Source organism: Stomoxys calcitrans, chromosome 2 (genome assembly GCF_963082655.1).
Source record: "Stomoxys calcitrans chromosome 2, idStoCalc2.1, whole genome shotgun sequence".
Taxonomy (NCBI): Eukaryota; Metazoa; Arthropoda; class Insecta; order Diptera; family Muscidae; genus Stomoxys; species Stomoxys calcitrans.
Genome location: NC_081553.1, coordinates 67,457,190 through 67,478,254, shown reverse-complemented (window position 1 = coordinate 67,478,254; position 21,065 = coordinate 67,457,190). Strand labels below are relative to the sequence as shown.

At 41.5% G+C, this 21,065-nt stretch overlaps 1 protein-coding gene across 1 annotated transcript; it reads right to left on the bottom strand.

Moving 5' to 3' along the window:
* Positions 1–818: 818 nt before the first annotated feature.
* LOC106093458 (uncharacterized) lies at positions 819–14,019 on the bottom strand. Its single transcript, XM_013260511.2, has 2 exons — positions 13,515–14,019; positions 819–1,204 (listed from the first exon to the last, which is right to left on the bottom strand). Exons 1-2 carry the CDS (start codon positions 14,017–14,019, stop codon positions 819–821), a joined length of 891 nt encoding a protein of 296 aa, XP_013115965.2.
* Between the last annotated feature and the right edge of the window lie 7,046 nt (positions 14,020–21,065).

Sequence of the window (21,065 nt, the reverse complement as noted above, 5' to 3'; positions counted from 1 at the left end):
GCCATCCGTAAATCTGTTGATATCACACTGAAATCTTTTACAAGTAAAAGTGCCCTAAGTTCAGCCGGGCCGGGATAAAGACTATAATTGGCGCAGTTGCTGAAAATCAAAACAAAACACGTTGTGCTACATTTCAGTCAAATCTGATAAGAATTGCGCTCTGCAGAGGCTCAAGAATTTCGGATCCGAGATAGCTTTGTATCGCAGCTATCTCAGGTTACGAGTCAATTTGAACCATTTTTGGCACAATTATTGGAAGTAAGAACATTTCATGCGAAATTTCAGCCAAATCGGACAAAATTGCGCCCTCTAGAGTCTCAAGAAGTTAACATCCGAAATCGATTTATATGGCAGCTATATCAAACTCATGGGCCGATATGGCCCATTTACAATTTACTCTAATAGGTAGCGTTCGTGCAAAATTACAAGAGCCTAGCTTTACTCCTTCAAAAGTTAGCGTGCTTTCGACAGACAGACGGACGGAAACACGGACACACATGGCTAAATCTTTCCGAATGTCAAGTGGATCATGAATATATGTACTTCGTTGAGTCGTAGATCAATATTTCACAATGACGACATAAGAATATCCCCATCCTATGGAGGAGGTTATAAAAATGCCAAAATGGTTTACCTCCTTTTCATTCGACCCTTTCTCAGAAGGCATGTAACCTTTAACATACTCTTCACAATATTTGAGATTGCTCAAGGACATTCCGATTCATTGCCGATATTAATCAACATTTATTTGCTTCCTTACAATTAAAAATAAATACAATAGTTAATAAATATGTTTCTCTTTAAAAACAAAATAACAATTAAAGGGTTCTCAACAAGTTCAAGTGTTCATTCATTTTTCTCCATCCTTTATATGCCAAAGGCACTTGCAAGTTTTCCATCACAGTTTCCGTTGCGTGCTCTGCATTGTAGGAGTTCCTATTGTTGCCACTGCTGCGACGACGTCTTCTCTTGTGGTGATGATGTCCATCTGCTGTAACATATTGAACACTATGGGTGGTTTCACCACCCTGATTGGCAAAGGACTTCATGCCAACCATGGCGGTCATCATTAATGCCATCATGGATACACCCAAAGCTTTCATGGCTAAAGCACCAAGGCCACCGAGTCCCATAACGGCCATCATTTTTGACATCATAAGCGCTGCCATCATCATAATGCCACCCTTATCCTTTTTGCGGGCCTCTTTGGTTGGGGGGAGGGAAGGGAAGAGAAATTGGAAAAACAAATTATTAAAGTTGATGTATTAAACGAAGTGACAAAAAAAAATTGAATGGATCAAAGTATAGAGCTCTCATGTAAAAGGGAATTATTACAATATCTTAAATATACATGTATATATTAAGTAGGGTAAGGGCAAAAGTCGGATGGTGTCGACTATGTAATACGCTATGTTAATTCGCCCATAACATTACATGGACGCTATATGTAATTCTTAAACGATTTTGAGAGACTTCGGTGGAGGTGTTCGGATGAGTAAAATGGAAAAAAAAATTGGGTAAATCCGGGCAAAACACCACATATAAAGCAACGAATGTCGAGTTTTACGCAGATACCTGCCATCACGGCCCAAACCTGCGAGGCCCAAGTCACAAGGTTGAATACAATGCGTCTACCTACGCCCCCACACATGAGTAACCCACACATGAGTACCAATTTGATCCCACGTATTTGGACGTGTTCACCTCCTTGGTTAGCAGCGGAGCACTACCTTAAACTCCTTTCGATCTATGGGTCACGGCACTCGGTTGAAAACGCAACTCCACGCCGAGCTTATGCTCTAACCGCGATTTGGGTACAAACCACAGCCACCACCACATTGCTCCCCACTGGGGCCTCACCATTGTCAGGCTGGAACCAAAGATCTAGGGGCTCCTGACACCCGTGGTACCAGATTAAAGTCTCCGGTCAGATTTCGTAGCCTTAAAATACTACTGCCAATTGAACCCCAAACAGTTCCGGACTGGTCACCTGGATGAGAAGAATCACCCTAAGCCAACCTCAAGCCAGAATACAAAAGTATGCATCAAACACACTACGGGACGATATACACAAACAGGACACGGCAGCCCTCACGGGCTACGCCACATATATCAGCATCAACATGGGACTTTACAATCAACATTCGGACCACCCTCACGGGCGACCGAACACAACCACAACAGCTAAGGGAATCAACAAGGGGAAAACACCGCTGCATCGACATGGGCAAGGCAGGTGCCAGGCCATGTCATGCGCAGCACCAAATCACACAGTCACACAGCCAGTACCGCAACACCTCGTTATGGATAACTAGCGTGTATTCACCCCTCCACTAAGTCTAGTCTGCCTCCTAAGAAATACATCCCGGGAAAAGGTGGCCAGCCTTGCAACAGTCGTCTCGTCCTCAAGGGCCCTACTGAAATCCCACACCGCCTTGCTAATCCCCATCGCGCCTAAATCTCTAATGTCTGCATAGTATGGACATTCTGTCAGTACATGCCTCCAGACTTCAGGTCTCCCACAGTTGCACAAATCAGTCGCGGACAAATTCCTCAGATGCAAAAATGCCTTAAAGGAACCATGTCCCGTCAGTATGAAGCCCAGACTAAGGCCGAAGCCAAAGTCCGGACGGTCTCGTACGAACATCGCGTCTCGAATAAATTCGTAAGTCACCCGACCATTGTCACTGTTCGTCCATCTAGTTCTCCACCTATCATCCGGACGCTCCAAAAGGAGTGCCTTGAACCGCCTTACATCCCCATCTGCAAGCTCCGAAGCAGTGAGCCAATCCTCACGCACTAATGGAATTCCCTTTTTCAGACTTTACAGAACGGTCATGTAACTCACGAGTAAATCAAGCGGGGGCGCGCCAAGCAATAACTGTAGTGCATCTGTCGAAACAGTCCTACACACAGGCAAGCAAGCCAGCATTGCCATCCTCTGACAAGAGATGATCTTCTTTCGTCCTACGACAGTCGCAGCAATTCCGTGCCATACAGGCGCTCCATACCAACCATGGTAAAATGGGGCACCAGTGAAAGGCATTTGGAATTGGAATGCAAATCCGACACTTAAGTTTTTAGCCACGAACCTGAGGCCGCCCATCCTAAAAAAACGCACAAGTCGACCAAACATGAAAATATGCGTATAAGTGAAAGGTATTGACGTATCTGACATCCATATTGAGTGGCCATAAATCCATCATGCAGACAATGTGAGACTTCGCGCAAGGTTTTTAGGAATTCTAAAATTAAAGGGCCCAACAAACCCAAAAACCTCCCAAACTAGCTTTAAGGCCAATACGGATGTTTGTGTGTATTAAGATTCAGCTGCCATATACATTAATCGGAAGATATAGGGTCTCGAGACATTAAAAGTCGCATTTATAGGGTTTTCCCTAATCTGATATAGCTCCCATATAAACCGATCTCACGATTAGTTTCTGGAGCCTCCAGAGGTCGCATTATTCCCAATTTGTCGGAAATTTCGCTTGATGACATCTGTTAAGAGTTTCAAAAACTACCACAAGTATGGTCCAAATGGGTCTTAAGCTGATATAATTCCCATATAAACCTATATCCCGATTTAACATCTTGAGCCATTTAAAAGTGCATTTTTTAACCGATTTGGCTGAAAATTTGCCCAATAACTTCTGCTAGGTTTCTCAAAAACTCCGCAATGTATGGTCCAAATCGGTGTATAACTCGATATAGCTGCCATATAAACCAATCTCTTGATTTCAGTTCTCAAACCTACAGAAGGGGTTTAGAGTCTCAAAGTTGCGGTTCCCAACTTTCTCCATTTTCTTTATCTGATCGGTTGTACAGGGCGTTTTGGTAGTTGATGATTTCGTCTTATCTCCATTTACTGCCAGACCCGTTTTCACTGACTCTCTTTCGATTCTATATTTGGTCTATGGTGTATTTACCGGGTCTAAAGTCTTGATTTTAGGTTTTAGTATTTCACACAGTATGCTCGAGAGTACTTTGTATGCGATGGGGAGGAGACTTACTCCTCTGTAGTTGACACATTCTATCCTGTCTCCTTTCTTGTGTACAGGACACTGTATGCCGAGGTTCCAATCATCGGGTATGCGTTCTTCTAGCCAGCTGGTGCATACGCCTTATCAGCGTGTCGCCTCCGGTCTTAAACAGTTCAGCGGGTAACCCGTCGGGTCCTGCTGCCTTGTTGTTCTTTAGCCGGGTCACTGCTACTTGGGCCTTATTCTGAGTAGGAGGTAAACATTCTATACCATCATCATTGATTAGTTCTGCTGTATCCTCTTTGCCGCCATCGTCGCACACTAACAGCTTGGTAAAATGTTCTTTCCATATCCTCAGCACACCATCTGTATCAGTTACCAGATTTCCTTCTTTGTCTCTGAAGGAGCATCTGCCCGTACCAAAGCCATCGGTTTTATGTTTCATTCTTTGGTAGAATTTTGGACTTCATTCTGACTCCTACACATCTCATTTCGCTCACGCTCACGCTTTTCCATTCTCTCTTTTTTCTGCGGTAAAGGCAATTCTCCTCTCACTTTTTATTCCGGCACCTCCTCTTCATCGAGCGCGTTGCTACTGATTGCAGGGTTGCTCTGTATGCCGCGTTCTTGGCTTCAGTAGCATCTCGACTTCCATGAACGTACCATGGGTTTCTTAGGGCTTCCGGTACCCAAGTACGGATTTCGCGTCATTTTCCATGGAGTGGGCAATGGTTTGCCATTATATCATTGGGACAAGGTGTGCTTTCATCAAGCAGTTGGATCGGTCTAGTGGAGATGCCGTTGCCATATGTTGTGATTGCAGCTTTTCAGTGTCCAGCTTCCGTGCAGTGTCAGATAGTACTTTTCTCTCCATGCTCAGACGGCTGCGAACCTTTGCTGCAACAAGGTAATGATTCGAATCTTAGTTCGCTCCACGCACCGATTGTACATGTAAAACGCTGGATTAAAGCCTTCCATCTACTACAACATGATCAATTTGGTTTCTTGTGTTCTGATCGGGTTACAATCATGTGGCCGTGTGAATTCTCGATGTTGAAATCTGGTGCTGCGAAATCTATTAGCCTCAAACCTTTATGGGATGTTTCTTCTTGTAGGCTAAATTTTTCGACTGTTGGATCAAAGATATTTTCTTTTTCTATCTTTGCATTAAAATCTCCAAGAACGATTTTAATATCATGGGCGGGCAGCAGTCGTATTTTCTCTATAGGCGCTCCTAGAAAATTTCTTTGGTCTGCTCGTCCTTGTCTTGCTTCGGGGCATTGGGCACAAATTAGGCTGATGTTGATGAATTTGTCTTTTATGCGGATTGTGACTAGCCTCTCATCCACTGGAGTGAAGCTGGATACAAGGTTTTTTAGTCTCCGGCTAACCACAAATCCACATCCAAATTCATGCCTCGTGTTAGGGCAACTATAGAATAGTCCGTCACCATTTGTTGTTGTTGTAACGCAATTCTCAGTCCATCGCACTTCCTTCTTCTTCTCCAATACATCTGCCAGTGCATATACTGCGCCTTTTCTACAAAGAGGCCGGACATTCCAAATGTTGATCCGCAAATCATGGTCCTATTTTCGTTTACGTGGGTCGTCAAATTTAGGTGTCCGTTTTTTCTATATTTTTTTTGTGATTTTTCATGATTTCACGAGGGCGGGTTACTGGCCCAGCGCCCCGCATGGGTTTTGTGGGATCGCACATGTATCCCTGGGTGTCGCGAGCCAATTGCTCTAAGATCCGACGCTCGCCTCCCTTCGCCCTTCGCCCTAAACGCTCGCCTCCAGCCGCCAATAACTCGCCTTGTCATCTTGAGTTTCATTGGCACTCAGTATTTAAATAAAAGTCAGTGCAACCTGTGTGTCAAATCGCGCAAACGAGGCGTCCAATCGCCTGGGCAGTTTCTTGAGATTATACTTTCGACAGACTTACTCTTCAATCAATCGATTGTAATGTGTGCACATGTCGTCCAGGTCCATATCTTCCAATACAGGCCCAATTTAGTCCGTGAGCATGGTGCGGTAGCCATTCATGGTAACAAGGCGATTGACATCGTCGACGAAGAAGTATGGCCCATTGATGGCGCCAGCATGCAAACCACACCAAACAGCTAGTTTTTGTGGATGAAGTGTTGGTTCGTGAAACACATGTGGATTTTCACCTAACCATTAACGCATATTTTGCTTATTGACGAACTTATTAAGCCAAAAATGAATTTCGTCACTGAAGGTGAGTTTGATTTGATTTTGCTGAAACTTGGAACAGCGAGTTGCACCTTTTATTCAAACCGAATACGGCAGTTGGGATTAATAATGGGCCAAATCGATCTATGTTTTAATATAGCTGCCATACAAACGGAAGGCCACAGTATCGCAGAGGTTAGCATGCTCGCCTGGGTTCGAATCCTGGCGAGATCATCAAAAACAAGTAAGAGCATGCTAAGTACGACCGGACCGAATTTTATATACCCTCCACCATGGATTGCATTCTATGCGCGGTATCTCTTTTTAGGCAAACAAAGAATATTGAATAAGAACTGTTATGCTATTGGAGCTATTTCAAGTTATAGTCCGATTCGGACCAAAAATGAATGCTGAACATTGTGAAAACCTTGTGTAATATTTCAGTTCATTCGGAGAATAATTGCGCCTTGAAGGGTCTCAAAACACAAAATCGGAAGATCGCTTTATATGGGAGCTGTATCAAGCTATTGATGGATTTAGACCATTTTAGACACGTATATTGAAGGTCATGAGAGAAGCCATTGTACAAAATTTCTTCCAAAATCGGATGAGAATTTCGCCCTCTAGAGGCTCAAGGAGTCAAGACCAAAGGTCGGTTTATATGGCAGCTATATCAAAACATAGACCAATTTGAGCCATACTTAGCCCATTTGTTGAAAGTAATACCAAAACACTACATGCAAAATTTCAGCCAAATCGAACGAGAATTGCGCCCTCTAGAGGCTCAAGAATTCAAGACCCAAATTGGGTTTACATGGCAGCTATATCTGGTTATGGACCGATTGAAACCATGCTTGGCACAGTTGTTGGATATCATAACGAAACACGTGGGCAAAATTTCATTTCAATCGGATAAGAATTGCGCCCTCTAGAGGCTCAAGTAGTCAAGACCCAAGATCGGTTTATATAGCAGCTATATCAAAACATAGACCGATTTGAATCATACTTACCGCAGTTGTTAAAAGTAATACCAAAACACCATTTGCAATATTGCAGTCAAATCGGACGAGAATTGCGCCCTCTAGAGGCTCAAGAAGTCAAGACCCAAGATCGGTTTATATGGCAGCTATATCAGGTTGTGGACCGATTGAAACCATACTTGGCACAGTTGTTGGATATCGTAACGAAACACGTTGTGCAAAATGTCATTCCAATCGGATAAGAATTGCGCCCCCTAGAGGCTTATGAAGTCAAGACCCAAGATCGGTTTATATGGCAGCTATATCAGGTTATGAACCGATTGATACCATACTTGGCACAGTTGTTGGATTTCATAACAAAACACGGTGTGCAAATTTTCATTCCAATCGGATAAGAATTGCGCCCTCTATAGGCTCAAGAATTCAAGACCCAAGATCGGTTTATATGGGAGCTATATCAGGTCATTGACCGATTTAAACCATACTTGGCACAGTTGTTGGATACCATAAAAAAACACGTCGTGCAATATTTCATTCCTATAGAATAAGAATTGCGCCCTCTGGAGGCTCAAGAATTCAAGAATTTATATGGCAGCTATCTCAAAACATGGACCGATTTGGCCTATTTACAATCCCAACTGACCTACACTAATAAGAAGTTTTTGTGCAAAATTTCAAGCGGCTAGCTTTACTCCTTCGAAAGTTTGCGTGCTTTCGACGGACGGACGGACGTACAGACAGACAGACGGACGGACAAACGGACAGACAAACGGACATACGGACGGACGGACGGACAAACGGACGGACAGACGGACGGACGGACAAACGGACGGACAAACGGACGGACAAACGGACGGACAGACGGACGGACGGACAAACGGACGGACATACGGCCGGACATTCGGACGGACATACGGACGGACGGACAAACGGCCGAACAAACGGCCGAACAAACGGACGGACAAACGGACGGACATACGGACGGACATGGCTAGATCCCCTTTATGGGGTCTCAGACGAATATTTCTAGTAGTTACCGACAGAATGACGAAATTAGTACACTCCCAATAAGACTTTCTGAGTCTTTGGAGCGCGCAATTATTACTCGATTTTCCTCAAATTTTGGAGATGGTATTTTTCTAGGACTTCCTACAGCCATGACAAGTGCGGTTCTTTTCGGTCTATAATATATTCGAAAAAGTCATTTAAAGAAGTCACATGTGATGCAGGGTGGAGGGTATAGAGGATTCGGCCCGGCCGAACTAAACGAGCTTTTACTTGAAATAATTTGTCCACAAGTTTATGATTAAACCTTACGTTTTTTTTATACATTTGGCATAATGCATGCATATAACGTAAAATATTGATTTAAAGCTCTTTGCAACTTCACTTCACCCGAATAACCAAACAACGAAGAGCAAAGTAATTATTTAATTTAAGCTGACATACCAATCAAATTAATTGGCTAGATATGTACGAGTGCGTATTTTGATTTTATTCACTCGATTTAATGTATTGATTTATTGTTAAAGGCAATTTGTCTTTATTTACCTATGGCCTAGCCAATAAGTGTACCAGAGCCATTAAATCCCAGCTAATCATATTGTTGAGTATGGTCAGGAATATTAAATGGCAAATTACCGGTATGCCCAATTTTGAGTTGCGCTTTTGTAAGTCCACATTAGCCTCTATGTTAAATTGTGAGCTGATGGGAAAATGTGGATGAGTTGGTATAAATAATTAAATCAAATCCAATTCACTTGAATTAAGCTATTAAATGGCAGAGGTTTACACTACCATTTCTTAGTGAATGTATTATGGTGTGCACTATTGCTGTGGGTAGACAAACATTTCCAAGGGAGTTCATGCGAGTGTTGAGGGAAAAGTTTTTATAATGTGGGTGCAAAATTAGTGTAAATCAGCACGGCAATGAATCTGTGTTGACAAATGGAGTAAAATCCCTGAAATCGGGAGATAGATATATATGGCAGCTAAGATATGGCCCGATCTTGGCAAGCTCAAATATAAATGGCTGTTTCAAATCATCAAATAGATTGTCCAAAAAGTCAAGCGATCCTATTCCAACAAAACCTTTAATGGGATCGAGATCTTAAATTGAATGATCCGAGTTGCCATTTTTATACCCTCCACCATAGGATGGGGGTATGCTAATTTCGTCATTCTGTTTGTAACTACTCCAAATATTCATCTGGACCCTATAACGTATATATATTTCTGATCGTCGTGACATTTTATTTCGATCTATCAATGTCCGTCCGTCTGTCCGTCCGTATGTCTTTCCGTCCTTCTGTCTGTCCGTCCGTCTGTCCATCCGTCTGTCCGTCCGTCCGTCCATCTGTCCGTCCGTCCGTCTGTCTGTCCGTCCGTCTGTCTGTCCGTTCGTTTGTCTGTCGAAATCACGCTAACTATTGAAGGAGTTAAGCTAGCAGCTTGAAATTTTGAACAAATACTTCTTATTAGTGTAGTTCGGTTGGGATTGTAAATGGGCCAAATCGGTCCATGTTTTGATATAGCTGCCATATAAACCGATCTTGGGTCTGGACTTCTTAAGCCTCCAGAGGGCGCAATTCTTATCCGATTGGAATGATATTTTGCACAACGTGTTTTGTTATGATATCCAACAACTGTACCAATTATGGTTCAAATCGGTCCATAACCTGATATAGCTGCCAAATAAACCTATCATGGGTCTTGATTTCTTGAGCCTCTAGGGGGCGCAATTCTTATCCGATTTGGCTGAAATTTCGCATAACGTATTTTATTATGACTTTCGACAACTGTGCCAAATAAGGTTCAAATCGGTCCATAACCTGATATAGCTGCCATGTAAACCGAAATTGGGTCTTGACTTCTTCAGCCACTAGAGGCCGCAATTCTTATCCGATAGGAATGAAATTTTGCACGACGTGTTTCGCTATGACCTCCAAGAACTGTGTTAAGTAAGATTCAAATCGGTCAATAACCTGATATAGCTGCCATATAAACCGATCTTGGGTCTGGACTTCTTAAGCCTCCAGAGGACGCAATTCTTATCCGATTGGAATGATATTTTGCACAACGTGTTTTGTTATAATACCCAACAACTGTGCCAAGTATGGTTCAAATCGGTCAATAACCTGATGTACCTGCCATATAAAACGATCTGGGGTTTTGAATTCTTCAGCCTCTAGAGGGCGCAATTCTTATCAAATTGGAATGAAATTTTGCACGACGTGTTTTTTTTTTATGATATCCAACAAGTGTGTTAAGTTAGATTCAAATCGGTCAATAACGTGATATAGCTGCCATATAAACCGATCTTGGGTCGTGACATCTTCAGCCTCTAGAGGGCGCAATTGTTATCCGATTGGAATGAAATTTTGCGCGACGTGTTGCGCTATGACTTCCAACAACTGTGATAAGTTAGATTCAAATCGGTCCACAACCTGATATAGCTGCTTTATAAACCGATCTTGGGTCTTGACTTCTTAAGCTTCTAGAGGGAGCAATTCCTATCCGATTTGGCTGAAATTTTGCATGAAGTATTTCATTATGATTTTCAACAACTGTGCCAAATAAGATTCAAATCGGTCAATAACCTTATATATCTGCCATATAAACTGATCTTGGGTCTTAACTTCTTGAGCCTCTAGAAGTCTCAATTATTATCCGATTTGCCTGAATTTTTGTACGAAGTTTCCTCTCATGACCATTAACTTATGTGTTTGTTATGGCCTGAATCGGTCTATAGCCTGATACAGCTCCCATATAAATCCATCTCTCTATTTTACTTCTTGAGCCCCCAAAGGGAGCAATTCTTATTCGAATAGGCTGACATTTTACACAGGTCTCCAACATATAATTTAATTGTGGTCCGAACCGGACCATAACTTGATATCGCTCGTATAGCAGAGCAAATCTTTTATTTCATCCCTTTTTTGCCTAAGAAGTGATGCCGGGAAAATATTTCGACAAATGCGATCCATGGCGGAGAGTATATAAGATTCGGCCCGGCCGAACGAACGCTTTCACTTGTTATATCTCTTAATTTGATGTAGAACCAAGGAAAAGTCTTCAAGCTTAAATCGGACAATGGTGTTATATAGAGAATCAAATACCGATACAAAACAAGAAAAATCTAATTAACATAATTGCTATACAAGAAATCAAAACGACGTCCAAAGTTGGATGTTATTTTTTCTAAGGGATTCAGTTGAGGATTTTCTGTTCCTAGAATGAAAAAAGTCCCGGCCGACACGGGATTACTATGAGCACCACACAGGCTGAAACTTTGAGCTCCGACTTGTGTGGTGTCCTTCGTTACCACTGGAAGCTTAGCTGAGGCTACCGGAAGCCTCCACAGGTTGCGTATGGTGGAAAGTTCTATTTTTATGTGGAGTAGCTGCAAATGCGGCCGCGGGCAGTCAGCAATTTTCAAAAGGAGAATCTCAGTGAGGAATCTGGTGGCACTGGCTCTTAATTAACTGAGTGCCAATGATACTCGAAATGACAAGGCGAGGTATTGGCGCCTTCAAATAAGCAATGGCCAACATCAGCGTCTGTCCCCAGATTAGGGGCGGCTGGAGGGGAGCATCAGCATCAGCAATCCCACATAACACATGCGGTAGGGGCGCTGGGCCAGTAACCCGCCCCCGGACAACTAGGAGAACTACTATGAGAAACAAAGGAATAGTAAAAATGGACCCCCCAAACGTTGACGACCCACGTAAACGAAAAAATGACCATGATTTGCGGATCTGCACCTGGAACGTCCGCACTCTCTAAAGAGAAGGTGTAGTATACGCGTTAGCGGATGTATTAGAGAAGTACAAAGCAAATATAACCGCCTTACAGGAAGTGCGACGGACTGGGAATGGCGTCACTACAACACCAAAAGGTGACGAACTATGCTTTAGCTGTCATAACACGAGACATGAATTTGGCTGCGAATTTGTGGTAAGTCGGAGGCTGAAACACCTTGTCTCCAACTTTACTCCAGTGGATGAGAGGCTGGCCACAATCCGCATAAAAGCTGAATTCTTCAACATCAGCCTTATTTGTGCCCAAGCCCCGAAAAAGGCAAGGACGAGCAGACCAAGGATATTTTCTACGATCGCCTAAAGGGAGAATATGAGCGCTGCCCGCCCATGATATTAAAATCGTTCTGGGAGATTTCAATGCGAAGATAGGAAAGGAAGTCATTTTTAATCCAACAGTCGGAAAGTTTAGCCTCCACGAGATAATGTCCAGTAACGTGTTGAGGCTGATAGATTTCGGCTCGGCAAAAAACATGGTAGTTAGTAGCGCCAGATTTCAACATGAAAATATTCACAAAGCCACATGGCTGTCACCTGATCAAAACACAAGGCATCAAATTGATCACGACCTTGCCATGTCCATCCGACTGTCTGCCTGTTGAAATCACGCTAAAGTCTCTAAAATCAGAGATATTGAGCTGAAACTTTGCGCAAGTTCTTTTTTGTCCATAGGCAAGTTAAGTTCGAAGATGGGCTATATCGGACTACATCTTGATATATAATTTGGATATCGACCGGTCTCTCGATTTAAGGCCTTGGGCCCATGAAAGGCGCATTTATTTTTCGATTTCGATGTAATTTGAGACAGTGAGTTATGTTAGGCCCTCCATCATCTTTTTTCAGTTTCTTCCAGATAGGTCCAGGTTTACATATATCTATTATATAGTCCAATCTCTCGATTTAAGGTCTTTGGCTCATATAAGCGGCATTTTTTGTACGATTTCGCTGAAATTTGGTACAGTGAGTTGTGTTAAGCCCCTTAATATCTTTCTTGAAGACCGCCCAGATCGGGTTGTATTTGGGCATAGCTGGCATATAGACCGATGTCTCGATTTTAGGTCTTGGCTCCATAAAAGGCCCAATTACTATCCGATTTCGTTTAAATTTGACACAGTGACTTATTTTAGGCTATTCCACATCAGTGTCGTATATGGTTGAGATTGGTCTATACTTGGATATAGCTGCCATAAAGACCAATATTGAAGCAAAATTGAACAGTGACTTGTACTCACTAGACCACTCAATGTCCTTGGCGAATTTGGTCCAAATCGGACCATATTTCGATATAGCTGCTATTATACATAATACATTTTTCACCGGATTATGATCCTAGGTAATGGGTATGCAAAGTTCGCCCCAGCCAAACTGAATGCCTTTTTAGTTGTTTAGTTTCGTTTCATTTCAAATCACACCTCGTCTATTTTTAACACAGCCATAAACTATAATTACGAATACACTTTGGCACGACCACAGTGGCTTTGACCGTGGCTGTTTGGGCTGACAACCACCTGTCGTCAAGATAATGGAAACAAAACTCACCGTTCACATTCGAGTGATTCATTTGCATTCCACTCTGCTCCAGATCACGTGCCAAATCGTTTCGTTCACTCTCATCCGCCATTAAATCCGAAAATTTTATATTCAATTCATGCGTTCGCAAATAACGGGAAAAACGTCCCAAGAAGGAGTCATCGACGTCACCGCCCGAGGCCATATCTGCCGCTGTCATATTCACCTTTCCATTCGAATCGGCTGCCGTCGCATTTATTAGCTGCTGTTGATGATGTTGTTGTTGTTGCTGGGATTTAGATGGAACCAATTCCAGGCCACGTACAATAACAACAGGCTTATTGGTTTTGCTTAAATTATTCAAAGCATTACGTATGGCTCGGGAACCGCGACACAACACCGAAACTTCAAGGGAATTGCTTAGGCATTCATCGCTGGAAATTTCCATATCCCCGGGTGGCAGGGAGCCTTTGCATCTCAGGATCATTAGATGGGGTATGATAAGCAGAAAAACAAACATGAAATTGTTTCGCATAGTTGCTGATGGGGTTTTCGCGATGCGGTTTTAATCCAAAATCACGGCGGGTATTTGCTAGTCTATCAACAGCGAGCTACGGGCGATTCGATTCACCTTTTCTTTTGCCACTGGCGGCCACTTAACGATGTTGAACGTTTTGTTCTTCAATTGTCAACTAAATCCATCAAATGAAAACAAATGGAATTTATACTAATTTTGTTTTAATTTAACCGTGGCATGTGGCATGCCGCAGTGACCATTGTACCACAACCGCCCATTCAGCGGACCACAGTTTTGGTTTTTCTTCAAGGGCAAAGAAATTTGCTACAATTTCTTTTTTTCCCCCTAGGGGCCAGATCACCTTTCATTGATTAAAAAGACACCCTATGGGAGGCATAAAAAGAACGGGCAATGAAAAAATTCAAATTTTTTTATATAAAATTTTTTTCAAAAAAAAATTTAAAAAATGTTTTAAAATATAACAAAAACCGATTTTGTAAGTTAAAAAATTGTTTAAAAATATTTAATAATATGTGTTGATGTCGACCTAGACGTTCATATGGAACACAAATCTGTATTGCTAATATTTTTTCATTAATAACTAACAACGAAAAGAAAAAGTCTTCATTTGGGCTGGACACCATTTTTGTTTTTTGTTTTTTTGCTGTACATTGTTTTAAATTCCCATGGTCTGTTGAGCACGCTCCAAGTTTAGTGTCTACGCTTATTTCAATTAAGTTATTATAGAGTTGCTTGCAAAAATGAAAATGCATCACGTTTACGCCCCGACAATTGGCATTGTTCATTTCGCATTGTTTTTTTTTCCAATACAATTCCAAATGCCATTTGCAAAGCAGTAGCTGAGCTACATCTTAATCTGCACCGATGTTTCATGGAATTCAACAGCAATGTCTGCACTCATAGGAGAATAGTTTTTGCCTAGTCTTGTAAGTATCGGTTTACAAATGACCACATTATTGCAATTCTAGTCAAAATCGGACGAAGATATATATTTGAACAATGTCCACATCTGAACTGATTTTTATACCCACCACCATAGGATGGGGCTATACTAATCTAGTTATTCCTTTTGTAAACCCTCGAAATATTGTTCTAGGAACCCATAAAGTATATATATTCCGGATCGTCTCGAAATTCTGATTCGAACTAGCCATGTCCGTTCGTCCGTCCGTCCGTCCGTCTGTCGAAATCACGATAGCGGTAAAACGCATGGAGCTAGCCGATTTTCCTGAAATTTTACACATAATGTTCTGTTATGACTTCCAATAACTGTGTCAAGTACGGTTCAAATCGGTCAAGAACCTGATATAGGTCCCATATAAACCGATCTCCATATTTGACTTCTTGAGCCCCTGGAAGCCTCACTTTTCATCTGATTTGGCTGAAATTTAGCACAAAGTATTCTGTTATGACTCCTAACAATGGAACCAAGTACGGTCTAATTTGGTATGTAATCTGATATAGCTTCCATATAAACCGATCTCCCGATTTGGCTTCTTGAGCCCCTGGAAGCCTCAATTTTCATCCGATTTGGCTGAAATTTAGCACAAAGTATTCTGTTATGACTCCTAACAATGGAGCCAAGTACGGTCTAATTTGGTATATAATCTGATATAGCTTCCATATAAACCGAACTCCCGATTTGACTTCCTCAACCCCTGGAAGCCAGAATTGTTGTCCGATTTGGCTGAAATTTTGCACACTGTGTTCTGTTATGATTTCCAATTGTACAAAGTACGGTTCAAATCGGTCAAGATCATGATATAGCTCCCACATAAACCGATCTTCCGATTTGACTTCTTGAACCCTTACAAGCCGCAATTTTTTCCGATTTGGCTAAAATTTTGCATAAAGTGTTCTGTTATGACTCTCAACAACTGTGCCAAGTACGGTCCAATTCGGTCTATAACTAGATATAGCTCCCATATTTTAGCAGAATGGTGGTGTGTTCCCAAGATTCGGCCCGGCCTAACTTAGCACTTTTACTGGTTTCTAGTTTCAGTAGATTTTGACTCTGGGCCGAAAACTGTTTGTGCCAAATTTGAAGACGATCGGATAAAAACTGCGACCTGTGCTTTGTACACATATTAACTAGGACAAAGAGAAAGACGGACAGATAGGCAGAAAGTGATTCGATATCGATTGGCATCTTATCAATGGGTCTATCTTCCTTTTTTTATACCCACCGCCATAGGATAGGGGATATATTCATTTGCCATTCCTTTTGCGTCACATCGAAATATCAATTTCCGACCCTACAAAGTAAATATATTTCAGATCGTCGTAAAATTCTAAGACGATTTAAAGATGTCCGCGTGTCTGTCTGTCTATCCGCCTGTCCGTCCGTCTGTAGTAATCACTCTAGTGCCTTCAAAAATTGAGATATTGAGCTAAAATTTGGCACAGATACATCTTTTTGATGCACACTGACTAAGTTTTAGAACGGGCCAAATCGGACCATATTTGCATATAGCTGCTATATAGACCGATTTTCCGATAAAGGGTCTAATGCCCATTAAAACTTTATTTTTCATTCGAAATTTGAAACTGTGCGTAGTTTAAGGCTTCCCGACAACTGACACAAATATGGTTCAGATCAGACTATATTTAGATATAGCTACCATATAGATCGGTCTTCCGATAAATGGTCTGAATACCATAAAAGCTTTATTTATTACCCGATTACGCTGTAATTTGAAATAGTAAGTAGGGGGGCCTCCCAACATAGAACCCAAATGTGGTTCAGATCGGACTATATTTAGATATAGCTACCATATAGACCGATCTTCCGATAAAGGGTCTGAAGCCCATAAAAACTTTATGTTTTATCCGATTTCACTGAAATTTGAAACAGTGAGTTATTTTAAGCCTCCCGTATACAGCTGCCATATAGACCGATCTCCCGATATAAGGTCTAAAACCCATAAAAGCTTTATTTCGCTGAAATTTTAAAAGGTGAGTTGTTTTAAGCCTCCCAACATCTGACCTAAATATGGTTGGGATCGGACTATATTTTGATATAGCTACCATATAGACCGATCTGCCTATGAACGGTCTGAAGCCCATAAAAGCTGAATTTATTAGGTTATCTTAAGCCTCCCGTCGTCCTGGCTATATTTGGTTTAGATCGGACTATATTTTGATATAATTGCCATGTAGACCGATCTGCCGGTAAAGGGTCGGCGCCCATAAACGCTGCATTTGTTACCCGATTTCGCTGTAATTTGAAACAAGGAGTTTTTCAAAACCTCCCGACATATGACCTGATAATGGTTTAGATCGAATTATATTTAGTTATAGCTGTCATATAGACCGATATGCCGATTTAGGGTGTGACGCCTATTAAAACTTTGATTATTATCCGATTTCACTGAAATGTGAATCAGTGAGATGTTCTGACCCAGATATTGTAAAGATCAAACATATAGACCTATATGCCTTTTAAGGGTCTGAAGCCCATAAAAGCTTTTTGATTACCCTTTTTCGTTGAAATTTGAAATAGTGATTTGCTTTATGCCTCCCGGCATCCGACGCAAACATGAATCCGATCAGACTATACAGATCTAGCTGTCATACAGACCGATCTTCTAATTTGTGGTCTTAATCCCATACAAAGTGGATTTGTTGCCTAATTTCGCTGAAACTGTTACATGTATATGAATTCTCGGGACCTGAGTAAAATATGATCGAGCCCATATTTAGATGTAAATATGGATATAGTAGTAGAGTTATAATAAAATAGGATGATTACTATATCCTTGGAGGTGGGTATCTAAAGTTCGACACGGCTGAATTTAACACGTTTTTACCTGTTCTCTTCTATATTCTGCTGGGGTGAACACTAGAAACCAAGGTTGCAAATTGCGTGTCCTTAAACCTAACCTAGTTTTGTTTTACAGACACAAGTTTGTGTCAAAGACATTACAATTCTTATTTCGGTACTGAGGCTTACTCAGATATTTATATCCATTTTGGTATTAAAGAAACTAGACAGGAAAGATGCCTATTAGTTAAACTATTGAATCTTATTATTTAGCATGTAAAAGTGTGCTGAACCGTCCACCATGGATATCACTTTATAGCCCAACAAAGGATAGTGGATAAGAATTGTAATGGATAAGAATATTTCTCCCTCTAGAGACTCAAGAAGTATAATCGGGAGATAAGTTTACATGGGAGCTATATCAAGTTGTGAATCAATTTAGATCATAGTTGGCACAGTTATTGGAAGTCAAAACTAGCCCCTTCATGCAAAATTTGAGCCAAATTAGTTAATAATAGCGCCCTCTAGTGGCTCAAGAACTGAAGATCCGAGATCCGAGCTATATCAGGTAATGAACCGATTCGATATTACTTGCGCCCTCTAGAGGCTCAATGAAAATCAATTAAGAAACGGATTGATGAATGTGGTAGTTGCCGCTACATTTAATGTAATTTTTTATGAACTTTTTTACTATCACTTCATTATAAACAATTGTAAACACCTTGGGGAAGGCCTCCGACAACAAGCAGATTGATTTTCCATTTGTTTTGTATATTTTTTCCTCTCATTTAAATAAAAACTTCTTCATCTCCCATGTTGACTGGAAGTTGTTTTGTTCAATACATCAATCAAGTGCCCATTGAAATACCTTTGCTTAAGATGGCATTTCTTCGGTTAGACCTCAAACGAAAAATATTTCAAAATTTACATAATAATTGTCATGGTATTCATAAATTCAAAGACACGAAAAATAGTTTCAGCTTAAAGAAAAGCGAAAGTTCGACAGCAAGCTCAGCGCGCACACATTGAAACGACGCGGCTGATCTGCGGTTGTCGTGGCCGCCGTTGTCGTGATTTCCCACATTTTTCTGTTTTGTCACCACTAAACTTGAAAATCACTTCATAAACAGTTAGCACGAGTAGCGGAGTTCGGAAGAGAGTTACATGCTGGCATCGGCAGCAGCTGCTGCTATACCCCAGATGCTGGGGGGTGGGACATTTAAAAACGTAAATAAATAGGAATGTTTAAATGCACATTCATAAAATATTTTTACTTCTATTGTCAAAGCTTTACTAAATCTACAATAGCGTATAAGAAATAAGTATGTCTTCAGCTCCTGGGGGAAGCAGACATCGAAATTGAAAAGCGTTCAATAGCAATTTGTTGAGTTTGTTAAGATAACCACGTGGTAAGAGAGTCACGTCAATCTTTCAATGTTGTAAAACTACGTTGACCCTCCTCAACAGGGCATGGCAGTAGACACAAATTGTGATGTTTATGGAAACAGTTGAGGACAAAAGTGTTCGTAAATATTTTTATAGGTTTGCTTGTTTGTTTTACGAAATTTATCATGCAAAATTTTAAAATTTCCACAGTTGTTAGAGAATGGCCCTGTGATGAAAAACTTTAAACAGATGGTTAATAATGGTATTGTGGTGAAAAAAGGGTTTTCCATTTTTATACCCAACACCATAAGATGGGGGTAACTAATCTAGTCTTTCCGTTTATAACACCTCGAAATATTGATCTAGGACTCCATGAAGTATATATATTCTTGATTGTCTCGATATTCTGAGTCGAACTAGCCATGTCCGTCCGTCCGTCTGTCGAAATCACGATAGCGATCTAACGCGTTGATCTAGGCGCTTGAAATTTTTCACAGATGCCTAATATTGGTGTAGGTCGTTGGGGATTGCAAACGGGCCATATCGTTTCAGATTTAGATATAGCTCCCATATAAACCGATCTCCTGATTTGACTTCTTCAGCCCCTGAACGTCACAATTTTTTCCCGATTCGTCTTAAATTTTGCATGTGATGTTCTGTTATGACTTGCAACAGCTATGACAAGTATGGTCCAAATCAGTCTATAACCTGATATAGCTGCCATATAAACCGATCTCTCGATTTGACATCTTAAGCACCTAAAAACCGCAATTTTTCTTCCGATTTAGTTTAAATTTGGCGCTTTTGTTCTGTTATGGCTTATGCCCTTCAACTAAACTTATTTTGTATAAAATTTTAGCAGAATCCATGGTGGTGGGTTCCCAAGATTCGGCTTGGCCGAAATTAGCACGCTTTTACTTGTTTTAAATAAAGGGGATAGACCCTCCCCTTTATACCGATTTTCAAAAACGTCAGATCTCAGATCAGATGTGTGAAAAGATTCAAGCGAAAGGTTGCTTGGGCTCTTATCTCGACGTTAATAAATCTCCGGGCCCCGACGGTATATCAACACTTGTTCTTTGGAAGTGTTCTTCAACGCTTGCTCGTCCACTACGTAACCTTTTCAACCTTGCTTACCGTGCGGGAGTTTTTCCGGCGCGTTAGAAGGTTGCGAACGTTCAGCCCATTCCCAAAAAGATGGAGCGAATTGCCGTCCAATTGCGATATGCTCCGCACTCTCCAAGGTTATGGAGATTACTTAGATTCCAATGGCCTTCTTAGCGATAGACAGTATGGGTTTCTCAGAAATCGCTCTACGGGAGATCTAATGGTATTTTTATTGGAACTTTGGAGTCGCACTATCCACCAATTTGGTAAGAGTAAGGTAGTGGCAGTCCTCTGGCCTTCACGGCCAAATCGTCTGCCCTTCATTTCCCCTTACTCCGTAAGACTGTAAGAAGGAGATTAACGCCTTCTCTGAGGATGGGAAAATACGCATCGTTTGGGTGCCGGGTCATAACGGAGTAAGGAGAAATGAAAGGGCAGACGATTTGGCGGTGAAGGCCAGAGGACTGCCGTCAGTAAACTTGGTTAACCCGAAACCTTTCGGGTCGACGCAGTCCGAGTTGAGGGAGTGGGCGACGAATGCCCATGCAACATTGTGGAACAGCGAAACGGTCGGTAGGACAGCGAAAATGCTATGGGGGGATCCAGATCGAGAGAAGACAAGGCTATTACTGAAAGCAAGCAAGAAGGAGGTCAGTATAGCTATTAGTATCATAACGGGACACATAGGGCTACGAGCTTTATAGTTTTTAGAGCGCACAACAAGCCGATTACTGGCTTAGGTGTATGTTCATAGTGGCATGGGGAGGATTAATATCTGCACCCTATT